This window comes from Macaca fascicularis, chromosome 6 (assembly GCF_037993035.2).
Source record: "Macaca fascicularis isolate 582-1 chromosome 6, T2T-MFA8v1.1".
In the NCBI taxonomy this organism is placed as follows: Eukaryota; Metazoa; Chordata; class Mammalia; order Primates; family Cercopithecidae; genus Macaca; species Macaca fascicularis.
The window spans coordinates 103,419,474-103,432,524 of record NC_088380.1 but is presented as its reverse complement, the minus strand read 5'-3'; the positions used below and the strand labels follow the sequence as shown (position 1 = coordinate 103,432,524).

Sequence of the window (13,051 nt, the reverse complement as noted above, 5' to 3'; positions counted from 1 at the left end):
TTTCACCACCAATTTATGTTTCTTAACACCAATGGAGCAAAGTGCTGGTGATGTTTGAACTGTAGCCTGGGGCTCCTGCTCCCATGGGACTCCTTGGGGAATTTCCTAGCAGGATAGTGTGTGTGCCCTTACAAGGGGTTGTGTCTGCTGGGCACATCCCATTGTGAGGCAAGAATGGCTGAGGTCACAGGCTCTGCCTGACAAGTGCCACTTACAACTGCTGTCCACGCAGGGCCACGCTTGGGATTGGCCGCCTCCTTGTCAGTGCTACTTCGACTAATTGCCTGAGGCACGGCCAGAGTGACTTGCTATTTTTAGAAGCTAATTCAGGCTTCAGATGCGATCTAGGTAATGAGGAGAGAGTTCAGGAAAGCTGTATCTAAGCTCCAGCAAAGGCAGACACTTCCATCCCAGCTGTCACTGCGTTTACACTCAGAGGAGCACACGGTTGGGGGCATGGCTCAGCTGTCAGGGCTCCACTGTTCTACACACCCACAGCGGCAGCCTGGCGGGACCAGAACTCAGACACGCTCGGGCACAAATCAGCCTCTTGGGAGAGCTGCTTTGCCTGCAGAATTCTTTTGCCATTAAGCAGTTGATATCATTCTTTGAACGAGTGACAGTAATTCCCCACCTCAGGGTGGGCTGCGGGGGAGATTCAGTTGGAGAAATAATCTATGAGGCTTTGTGCCTCTGGGGGTCCTGATGCCCCACCAACATTTTTCTTCCCGTGCCTGGGATTCTCTAAGACAAAGGGAAAGTCTGAAAGCCTTACAGCATCTTAAGTCTTAGATCACAATTAGAGACCCAATTACAGACAGGTGGAAGAGTGAAACCCTCAGAATTCTGCACTGGCCCTTCAAGAAGGCAGTTGTGGGCTCTTTGGACCCTTGATGGGTTTCTGTCCTCTGTCCTCCCTAAGCACAAAGACAGTAATTCTTCCCGTTGCCTGTTTCTCTCCCCATATGGGCTTTGACACAATGCAAAGTGGCCCTCTAACTAGAGCCCATGTTCAGTTTTGAATACGTCAACCAATTATTTTGGGAGGAAAAGAGTCTGCCAAAGAAATGAAGTATAGGTTGGAATGGTTTAATCAAGCCTGTGTTTATTCAACAAAATGTGCTTTTAAATTTCATCCGAAGTACTCAAGTGAAAATTTCCCAGTGGGTGTTAAACTTTGGTGCACAGACTCTCGTGTGGCTCCCAGTCTCAAGTCCACACTCCCACTTCGTGCTTTTACTCTTGGTTGAGTCCCATGGAGGCCTGTTAGGGAATCCTGCAGGATCAGCCCTTGACCCGGACGGACGGACGGACGGACGGCTGGCTGGCTGGCTGGGGAATACTGTGCTTGTGTCATTCAGAGACAATCATTTCTTGAGCGCCTGCTGTGGGGGCTTGGCCGGGTCCTGCTGATAGTGCAGTGGTGTAAGCCCAGCCCACAGTTCCTGCCCTCATGGAATGTGCAGCCTAGTGAGGACTGCAAGTCAAATAACCACGAGGTAACTACAGGGAGACACCGTGGTGATTTCTATGAAGAGAGGACATGGGGTGCCCCGAGGGCCCCTGACAGAGGGAACTTTGCGGTCCTAGAAACCAGGTGACGTTTTCCTGAGGAAATGACATTTCCCTCGGGGTCAGAGCTGAGGAAGGTGCCTGTGTGTGTCCCGTGGCCACTGTGACCCTGACCACACACCTGGGGCTGGAAAATACTACTCATTCTCGCACAGCTCTGGAGGGTGGGAGCCATGGGCTGAGGCCAGAGTGTTTGCTCCAGGAGAGTCCCTCGTGGCCCATTCAGGTGCCCAGAGCCCCGGGCATTGCACGCCTTGTTCCCTGGCACCTCCTCCTCCCATGTGGGTGTGCAGCATCCTGCTCCAGGGCCTCTGCACCTCTCATCTGCCGATGCAGGTGGTGGCACTTAGGGTCCACCTGGGTAGTCCTCAGGATTCACCTTTATCACCTCATGAGGGAACATCCCCAGGTTCCAGGGATTAGGACCGGGATTCCTTTGGGGGCTGCTCTCCTGCCCACCACTGTGCCTGAATGTGATGTACATAGCGGCCAGCATATGGAGAGGCCCGAGGAGGACCTGGGGTGGCTGGAGCTAGAGCCGGACCTGGTGTCAGAAGCAGGAGGGGCCAGGGATTCCAGAGAAAGGCTTGACGTGTACTTGAAGTGAGCAAAGGGTTTTGAATGAACCAAGAACTGATCAGATTTATGTTTTTTATAGATGGGTCTCCAGTCTGTGTGAACAGATTAGAGGGGGCCGGGGTGGGAGCTGAGGCCCAGGCAGAGGCTTTGCAGAGTGCCAGGAGAGGGTGCTGTAGCCCGGACTGGTGTGTGGGTGGGAAGGTGGCCGATGCATTTCTCTGCTGTCTTTCTCCCTGCTGAGCTTGGGTCCTTGTGGAGGGCGGATGGCAGACATTTCACTCTGGGACCTCATGCCTATGCTATCCGAAAGACCCCCAGGCGCCTGGGTGTAAGAACCACCATCTGACTTTGAGTAGAGTTTCTATTAATGTAACATTCACCAATGGATGGAAGACGGCCACAACTCTAAAATCACAGGGAGCTTTTCTGAAGAAAATAGAATAGCACAGCTGTTCCCATGGACAAAGCTGGCAGGTGACAGCCCCCTAACTTCTCAGCTCACACCTAACCGTGTCCGTGTCTGGTGAAAGCTGCTTCAGCAGGGACAGTCGGAGAGCAGCATGGAGTGAGCTGGCTTATGGGGTCGTCTTTTCAGTCTCCTCCTATGGGGCCTGGGAGAAGGGAGCGGCAGATGGCCAGGTCCCCACCACAGGTCATCGAGGTCACCTCCAGGTGGCTGGCGAGGGGGGGGGGGCATGTTCACACCCACTCCGAGGCACATCCTGGCTGCTGCACACCCTTCACCCCTGTGCGATGCTGGGACCGCATGCTCAGGCACGGTGTGGGGCCTTGCTGCACTCACTGGTAGGGGAGCTCTGGGATGGTGGGTGCACCCTGGCCCTAGGCTGGAGTGACTGATCTCTTCTCTGACCAGACCTGCGACCGCATCAACAGTTTGCCAGCGGAACCAAGTGGCGCGTGTTCATCAAGACCATGGGCGGCTACTGTGGCTACCTGGCCAACATGGGGGGGCTCACGGCCGGAGCCGATGCTGCATACAGTTTCGAAGAGCCCTTCGACATTGGGGATCTGCAGGTATGTGACGGGGCTGGCCTCAGGGGACCGTCCCCTTGGGATCCTCTCGGTGCTGCGGAGCGAATCATCGTGTCTAGGGTGGTTTGCTTTTCGAGGGGGCATGGAGACGGAGGTGCTACCGAACATGCCACGCTTGATGCCCTTCGCATCGCCCAGGTGCCTCTCCCAAGTGTCAGGTGATGGCGGACGTGCCTGGTTGAGGACACCTTCTAGTCTCTTGTGTGAAACACAAGCTTGTTTTTTTGATGTAGTCTGTTGTGTAATGTTTTCTCACTTCTGTCACAAACGATTTGAGTGCCTCCGCTGACAGTCACCACCCACGTCTGCGACTGGTTCTGGAGCTGGCTGCAGCATCTTTTAAATCTTGAGGCTTCTGATGCTGCGTCTGCCTCTAAACTGACACAGACACGGCCGTGGTTTCTTGGCATCTGTGGCTCTTTTAGGGAAGGGTGTCGCCGACCCCGGGGTCTGCCCCTGCTTCGACGGCACAGCAGAATCCCGGCCTGGACCCTGCAGTGTTCAAAGTTGCTAAACTCCATGCAGGAGGACAGGCCTTGGCAGATAAAATGCAACTGAACAATTGTCTTTAGTTAGTTATATAAATAAATATATGTTATATATTACTCTGTCAGCCAGGCTGGAGTGCAGTGGCATGATCTTGACTCACTGCAACCTCCGACTCCCAGGTTCAAGCCATTCTCCTGCCTCAGCCTCCCGAGTAGTTGGGATTACAGGCGCATGCCACCATGCCCACCTAATTTTTGTATTTTTAATAGAGATGGGGTTTCACCATGTTGGTCAGGCTGGTCTTGAACTCCTGACCTCGTGATCTGCCCACCTTGGCCTTCCAAAGTGCTGGGATTATAGGCGTGAGCCATCGTGCCCAGCACCGTTGTCTTTTAAAAAGTTAGGATGTTACTTGTTTCTGAGCCAAATAGATCAAGTAAAAAGGGCCTTGGTGTTGTCACTAATTATGTGACATGTGAATCATGAATTTCTTCACTGTGTCATAGTGACTGCTTGTGGAGTCGTTCACTACATTGTGATGTTGCTGTCAGCAGTGGGTCCCATAAGATGATAATGGAGCTGCCCCAAACAGGTGTACTTTTTTTTTAACTTTTATAAAATTTATATATATATATATATATATATATATATATATATATATATATATATTTTTTTTTTTTAGACGAAGTCTTGCTCTGTCGCCCAGGCTGGAGTGCAGTGGCCGGATCTCAGCTCACTGCAAGCTCTGCCTCCCGGGTTCACGCCATTCTCCTGCCTCAGCCTCCCAAGTAGCTGGGACTATAGGCGCCCACCATCTCGCCCGGCTAGTTTTTTGTATTTGTCAGTAGAGATGGGGTTTCGCTCTTTTCCGCTGAGAGCGCCGAGTAGAACATTGTCATGAAAATAAATAAGGGGCAATAGAGCCGTGAATGAGTGCTAGGAATTATCATCTTCAGAGGGACCCTGTTGATTCTGGAAGGCATTTCTAGTGGCCGCCATGAGGGCTGCTCACTGTGCCCTGCGCTCAGCATTCATCGCTGCAGACATGCTCTCCCCGACTGGGGGAGGCTCCCCGAGACCTGAGCCATGAGAGCTTGCAACCTCCTTGGCCACACTCACCGCCACGCTTGGTTGGCACTTCCCGCCCTGCAGGGCCTGGCACACAGTGGGTGCTTAGCGTAAGTTTATTGTCTGATTAACAAAATACTCTTTTCCAGTCCAATGTGGAGCACCTGACGGAGAAAATAAAGACCACCATCCAGAGGAGCCTTGTGCTCAGGTGAATGAGAGACCAGGGCTGATCTTACGGTCACTGTCACACCGCGGTTCTTAGGTTCTGGTGACTTTGGGCTGGATGAGTGGTAATTTCTTTGCTGCTGGAGTGCACTGCACACTGGGCATATGCAGAAGAGAGTTGTGGTGTGTTGCTCTAAAGACTTTCTTGCATTTAGACAACTAAAACTTTTGCTTTATAGTCTTACTCTATTAGATATCTCGCAATCATTTCTCTAACACCTGATGTTTATGAAGGAGGAAATACAGCCATCCCTCTTAGCCTCAGGGAATGTGTCCCAAGACTCCAGTGGGTGCCTGGACCTGGGGATAGTACCCACCCCCTGTATACATAAGGGGGTGGGGGCTGATAACCATCTGATAACCAAGGTGGCTACTGAGTGACTCAGGGGCAGGAGGCACAGACAGCATGGAGACTTTAGGGCACAGGGATGATTCACGTTCTGGGTGGGACAGAGCAAGACAGCACAAGATTTCATGACTCCCTGTTAGCTGGGCTTAGGTGAAATCGACATCCTGGGTCGGTTTGTTGTGTTGCATATGTTGTGACTATACAACAAAATGATCTGGAGTATACGCATACTCCCATTTAGCTGGGAGACATTTTTTTTTTTTTTTTTTGAGACAGTCTTGCTCTGTTGCCCAGGCTGGAGTGCAGTGGTGCAATCTTGGCTCACTGCAACCTCCACCTTCCAGGTTCAAGAGATTCTCCTGCCTCAGCCTTCCGAGTAGATGGGTGTACAGGCGCCCACTACAACGCCCAACCAATTTTTGTATGTTCAGTCGAGATGGAGTTTCACCACGTTGGCCAGGCTGATCTCAAACTCCTGACCTCAGGTGATTCGCCCACCTTAGCCTCCCAACATGCCAGAATTACAGGCGTGATCCCCACCGTGCCCAGCCAAAACATCTAACCTTTTAATTCATGCCAAACATCAGCAGCTTTAGGCTTCTAGTCGTTGGTGAGGTTTGAGTAATGGGGATTTTAAGGGAACTGTCAGCTTTCATGAAAACAGTGACACCCCCATTACTTGGAAATGCTTATTCAAACTAAACACGGCATCAGGTTAAAAACCAGAGCTTCCTAAGATTTAAACTGGATTATCAGACGTGTAAGATACTTGACACTCACCCTCAAATCAGAATGACCTGGAATGAGCTGCATGCAGGCACACGCGTGTTATGAGTTGAGCCTGGGACACAGCGGTCCAGGATTCCTAACTCCCACACACTCCTCCTTCACCACCTCGTATTCTTTATACTTTTAAACCAGAGCCCGTGGACTTATTTCAGAGAGCTCATGAATCCCCTGAAATGATGAAATAGTAGGCGTCTGTGTGACTTTGTCAAAGAATCCACAACGGTTATCAGATTCTTAAAGCTGTGACCCATCCCCACCCCAGATGAGTCTATGAAACCTTGATTTAAGATTTTAAAATATTGGAGATGGTTAGTTGACTCGTTCCATTTATTAAAATCCTTCTCTTACTGGGCAGGGGGGAACACTTGATACTTTTGCTTAGCAGGCTGAGTTCAGGCTACAGGAATCACAGATTTTGTTTTGTTCTGTTCCAGCTATCCCTAAAGACTTAGAAACAAAAACATAAATTCTGTGAAATAGAAATCGTCATTTCTATTTCACAGCAAAGTGTGACTGTATAACTGATATTTCATATGACTCTAACCCCCAACAGGGTGGGGCACCTTCTCCATTTGATAGAAACTTTGGAACCAAAATCTCTGCCAGAGCTACGGAGTGGATCACTGCGAAACTCAGGGAGGCCCAGGGCATAGGTAAGGGGTCCGGGGAGGGAGGCCGTCTGCCTTGGTGAAAATGCTGTCCTATCGGGGAGAAGTAGGCTGCTGGTTCCTTGTTCAGTTCAGTACTGAGCTGCGAGTGATGTTCTAACTCCTGCTGGTTTCTGAGCATTGCTATTTAACCAACCTTGGATTCCTGGGTGTGCGTGACATGTTCTCTTTTATCACTGCTAGATTCAACCTGAAGTTCTTTTGTGTAGGCTTTTTGCTCTGGAGATCCTGAGCGTCAGCCCGCAGTTTCCCTCACAGTTGAAGTGGGGCCTTCTATTTTGGGGATGTTTGGTAGGACAACCTCCTTATGACTCCATCCATCAGAACTTCCAGTTTTGAGGAAGATTTGGCTGCTGAATGAATTCTTCGTGTTTGTAGAACTATGCATGTTTTTCCTTAAATCAGTTTTGTAAGTTACATATTCTAACAAATCTTTAGATAAGCTGAAAAGTTTTGGAAAACATGACACATTACTCTTGTTAATGGTTCCAACATGGCTGGTCCCTACTCATTCCTGAGTGGTTATTTGTGCCAGCATCTTTCTCACCCCCACCCCCCTCAGCTTTCTTCAGTCATACCAGATGTGTGCTTTTATTAGGGCAATCCATTATCACTGCCAATGTCCGACTTAGAAGAATGACAGTCTACAAAAAACAGTGATGTGAATAGTTTCAATCGGTTTGTCTTTTTGAAGAACTGACTGATTCTTTCTACATCCATTTTCTCTTGCTAATTTAGCTACGGATGCTTCTCGTGCCTCAGTGTGTGTATACGTGAGCATCAATTTCTTATTAGTGTTTTGCCATAATTTAAAGTAATTTCCCTATTCCACTATTTAGTGAAAAATTCTCTCCACTGAGAGAAAAAACAAAAGCTGCTTTCCAGGAAGCCATCAGGGTGATCCCACAAGAGCAGAGCTGTGCAAGCCCAGGCCAGGCGCTGGCCACACTACACAGCTGTTCTCAGCCTCCCCCAGGCCTCCAGGCCAGGTTCAGCATGGTTCCCAGGAATCTCACCCCGTGATTCTGCTCCCCCACCTGCCCATGGGACAGGGCAGTGTTAATCTGTTTTTAAACCTTTTATAGGAAAAACATTGACCACCGATGATTCCGTTTGTGTGCTGGGAATCAGCAAAAGAAACGTTATTTTTCAACCTGTGGCAGAGCTGAAGAACCAAATGGATTTTGAATAAGTCGGGGTCTTATTGCCTTAGCAAACCCAGCCAATGTGAGTACAGGACAGGGGAATGTCCATTGCTGTTGCATTCGGCAACTCATTCAGGGATTTGAGGAACTAGCTTTTCTGAAGCTCAGTTAAAAAATATTAGGTCTTGGCCAGGCACGGTGGCTCATGCCTAAGATCCCAGCACTATGGGAGGCCTAGATGGGTGGATCACTAGGTCAAGAGATCGAGACCAGCCTGGCCCACATGGTGAAACCCCGTCTCTACTAAAAATACAAAAAGTAGCCGGGCGTGGTGGCGCACACCTGGAGTCCCAGCTACTCAGGAAGCTGAGGCAGGAGAAACTGCTTGAATCTGGGAGGCAGAGGTTGCAGTGAGCTGAGATTGCACCACTGCTCTACAGCCTGGTGACAGAGCGACACTCTGTCTCAAAACAACAACAAACTACCACTAGGTCTTTGGGAAGAATTTTTAGAAATATAAAAACAATGGTTTTGTTTGATCTTGAAATTGGCTTTATCATCTAGTTGATTCAGCCGACCCTACAACCCCCGTGTTTCTGGCAAGACCGCTCGCTGTGCTGGCCGTGGCATCTCCCAGCCTCACTGCTGTCCCCCCCCTTCCCTCCACAGGCACAGGATTCCCAAAGAACGGTGGTGGCTCAAGCTGCGGTTCCTCATGAAGATCCTGGCCAAATACAAGGCCAGCTACAACATATCAGACTCAGGCCGGCTAGAGCACGTGCAGCCCTGGAGCCTCTGACCCAGTCCCACCTGCACGTGCCTGCAACCTGGACTCACCGTGGACCATCCATTTTTGTAACACTTAAGTTATTGATCAGCACTTTATGCAGGTATTATTGACATTAAAACCTAATCAGTGAGCACCTGTCACCGCCTGTGTGCCCCACCAACTCCAGTGCGTGCTGTCTGTGGACTGTGTCTCATGCTTTCAGATGTGCGTATTAAACATTTGCCTACAACTCCAAGTAGGGTGGCTACTAAAGGTTTTCTCTGCAGTTTTGTGGGCGAAGATTATCAAAATATTTTTATAGGGATCACTGAACTATGTGCAAGTCATAAAAGGAGAACAAAGCCAGTAGTTTACACAGGCCAAGGGGAATGCCATGTTTACTTACCGTTACATATTTGCTATGTGTCAGTTTCCATCCACAGCAGCAGGCCAGGACCCTGGGCCTGGACCCCAGGCTCCTGCTCTCCTTAGAAAGTAAAAGAGAACACAGGAATCTTATCTACTCGGCCTCTTGATTGCAATCCTAGCTGCATGTTAAGACCACCAAGGTGGGGGTTTGAAAAATCTGATAGCCAGCTTCTCATCCAGTCCAAGCCACCATCCTCACTGGGCCCTAATTTGGAACTCTCCGATGACTCTTGCCAGAGTAGACATGGGTGCTGGGGTGATAGCCCTGCCGCCCTCGTGGGACCCCTCCTGTAGGGACAGTGTTTCTGCCTCAGTTCTAGACTGCAAGAGACCACAGCTGTACCTCAGAAACGTGGGCGGAGAGCTGTGTGGAGGGAGAGGAGACACCAAAAACCAGCTGTTTGGGAAATCAGAGTCCAACGGCCAAGAGCTGGCGTGGAGCCTTTCCTTTCTGGCTCTGTAAAGACAAAGCGAGGGCTTACTCACCCCAGCCCATCTACTTCCATCTGGCCGCCCTGTTGAACTTCCGTCTGTTAGGAGGACGCTCCCACAGGGCCTAGGTGTGATCAGTCTCACGAGTCAGCACAGGCAGAGGTGGGACACCTTTGTGTACCTTTTCATTTTACTTCTGCTTTTTAATAAAGGCCCTAAATGCTACTTAAAATAATGACTCAAGCAGAGGTTAAGTCAGAGTTGCCCTTTATTTTTAGATTCTTAAATATTCTAGAACTAATGAGGTAAAACTAGCCTTTGTCAGTAGAAAGTAAATTCTATGTGGTGCATCTTTGGCACTTTGTGCATAACTATTTCAATGAACGTCTTCTTGGTTGCTCTTAAGACTGACTTGCCAGTCAGTGGCAAAACCTTAAGAATGACATAATGTTCCTGGAAAAAGCAGTAGCATTTCTGACTTTTCATATTCAGCTCTAGAGGCCGATTTTCTCAGGGGCTCCTGCACAGTCGGGCGTGCCAGGGCCACTCATCTGATGATCCAGGATGGGTCCTTGGCGATTTTGGGGTTCTCGGGTCCGAGTATGGCCAGGCCGTGCACGCTCTTCCCAGTGCCGAGGTACCCGAGGGGAAGGCAGGCGAGGTCAGCGAGGACTGGCTTCTGCGTCAGTGCCGTTAAGGCCTCCATTCCCAGACACCGTCTCCCCCGCTCCCCACTCACCTATAGCTGATGGTGAAGAGCTGCTCCCTGTGGGCCTGCTTCATCTCATCTGAGAGGCCATACAAGAAGAGGTCCATTCCTAGAAGACAAACTACAGGCACAGTGGGCTGTGCATTTGTGTCCCGGAGTGAGGCACCCCCTGCGAGGTGGGGAGTAATAGCCACCCCCTCTCCCCCACCTTGGCTATTGGGAGGCATGGTGGACTCACAGCCTGTTTAGGATATTGTGAGTAGTATCATCTGCCCCTCTGGAAATAATGAACTGGATGGGAAACATCCAGGCCCCGAGACCCACTCAGGAGCAGAAAACGGGGAAGGAGCCTTGAACAGACCCTCGGGAGGGCAGTCAGCAGGAGCCATGGAGGCCACCAGGAGGGAGGGAGGGAGAGAGGGAGGCCGGCAGGGAGGCCAGAGGTGACGTAGTGGGGAGAGGAGACGCGGCCAGAGGCAACGTGGCCAGGGAAGGAGATACGGCTGGAAGGAAGTGACAAGAGGGGTCTCCAGGCCTCAGACTGCGCCTGATTTATGGATGACATTTTAACTAAGATGTTATATCTAAAGTAGCAATTTAGAACCATTGTGTACATTTAAAGCACGGTACAAATATAGCACATTTCCCAAACCAAAGAACAGTGCATTCAAGGAAAAAATAGCAGCTCACCAATAAAATAAAGGTGAGTCAAGAAAAAATTCATTTAAGATCAGAAATAGATCCTACAGCTCTTCTAGTCCAATCCCCACCCTAACATGAATGGGGGGAAAAGGGAAGTAGATTCTAGTCAGTCAGAATTAAAGGCAAATCCGATCCACTTTACTTTCTACTTGACAGAAAACAAGCAGCTCATCAAGGAATCCCTATGAACAGTAGCTTTAGGAGTCCCCAAAATGCAAAATTCACCTTGAAATTAAATCAACTGCTAAGTATGTATAAAGTTATTGTTTTCATTATTGCCCTCCTCATTCCCAGGGACTTTTTTAGAGCTTGTTTCCCCCTAATTGCCTCCAACACACCCAGGAAATTTAAACCCCACAAGTAAACCTTGTTTCGATTAACACACAGCATCCTTTAGGAGCAGACAATCCGTTTGCTCTAAGAGGTTCTTGTGACCTAAGCACTGAGTACAGCCTGAGAACGCACAACACGCACACACACGAACTCGGACAGACAATAGGTGAGATGTGGCACATGAGGGGGAAGACGAGACAAATGAGCTTCACCGACTTCACTGACACCCCAGATCCGTGAAGAAGTGACACACGCAGCCTGCTCGGGTGCCAGTGACTCCTTGAAAACAGCCAAGGGCAGCATTTGGAGAAGCAGCACCGCAGGCCAGGAGGGTCTGGCGGCTTCAGAGGGGAGGGGTGCCCCCGACCAGGTGCTGGGGGCTTCAGGAGCGAGGGGCGCCCCAATCAGGTGCTGGGGCTTCAGAGGGGAGGGGTGTCCCAACCAGGAGCTGGGTGCTTCAGGGGAGGGCGCCCCGACAAGGTGCTGGGGGCTTCAGACGGGAAGGTGCCCTGACCAGGTCCTGGGGGTGGCAGGACAAGCCCTGGGTCCCCTTGTCACTTTTCACTCCCTACTCCCGAATCTCGCCCTGAAGTTGCAGCAAGTCCAGGTATTCATTTACCCATAAAATTAAGTATCTGTGAGTGACACAAGTCACTAATCCACAGAGATCTGAGTCCACAGATACCTCCCAGAGATGCCACCATCCATTCTGGTAGAAGAGCAGCCCAGGGGCCCATGCTGCTAGGAAGGGTGACTGTCTCCAGCCTGACGCTGCAGAATTCTCAACACAAAGTCTACCTTCTGGAACCATGCCATCTCCTACAGAAGCAACTAGCGGCATGTAGGGTTTTTTAAAATCTCTTTATTCTTAAGACATTCTCACTCTGTCACCCAGGCTGGAGTGCAGTGGCACAATCTCAGCTCGTTGCAACCTCTGCCTCTCAAGTTCAAGTGATTCTCCTGCCTCGGCCTCCCGAGTAGCTGGGATTACAGGCGCCTGTCACCAGGCCCGGCTCACTTTTTGTATTTTCAGTAGAGACGGGATTTCACCCTGTTGGCCAGGCTGGTCTCGAATGCCTGACCTCATGTGATCCACCCGCCTCGACCTCCCAAACTGCTGGGAATACAGGCATGAGCCACGGTGCCTGGCCCATATAGCTGTTTAAATTTGACTAAAACTAAATGCAATTAGAAGTTCAGTTTCTCATTTGCACTTCAAGCATTCAGTTACCCACAGGCGGCCACGGACCAGAGGCTGGTGGAGATGTCACACTCCACACTGCAGAAGGATCTACGGATGAAGTGGCTCTAAGATCATCTCGGCATCTTTATATCGAAGCTACTGAAGTTTTACTCTGCTTATTATAGACATCAGCATTCTCCCATTTTAAAATGTCAGTGCTATTGCAACGATCAGATCTGTGACTTCCCAGCACCTCTTCTCTTCCTGTACAGATAACTGCAGAGCATCTGCACTCTGCCTCCACACTAACAGACAGCGGAAGCCTCCGTGTAAAATCAGGGGGAGAAAAAAAATGAATCCCTAGTCCCTCTCCCTACAATTTTGTGAAACGCCTCTTAATATTCAGAATAACTGCCGGAGTTACAATAAACAAGCATCCCTTGACCAGGAAGCAACAGGGAAGCAAGAAAAGGGAGATGTGAGGACCCTCCATTCCCTCTGGGACCCCAGGCCCAGCCAGGACTGAGAAGGGCAGCACAGCCCGACAGACCTGC

At 50.1% G+C, this 13,051-nt stretch overlaps 1 protein-coding gene across 1 annotated transcript in view; it reads left to right on the top strand.

The window, feature by feature from the left end:
• The window catches only part of LOC135971386 (uncharacterized), a 106,302-nt gene extending 97,325 nt beyond the window's left edge, over positions 1 to 8,977 (top strand). Inside the window, exons 5-8 of the mRNA XM_073993199.1 lie at positions 3,026 to 3,186; positions 4,911 to 4,972; positions 6,681 to 8,022; positions 8,610 to 8,977. Coding sequence (XP_073849300.1) covers positions 3,026 to 3,186; positions 4,911 to 4,972; positions 6,681 to 6,780 — 323 coding nt within the window. The 3' untranslated portion in view covers positions 6,781 to 8,022; positions 8,610 to 8,977. The remainder of the gene's footprint in view (positions 1 to 3,025; positions 3,187 to 4,910; positions 4,973 to 6,680; positions 8,023 to 8,609) is intronic.
• The last annotated feature ends 4,074 nt before the right edge of the window (positions 8,978 to 13,051 follow it).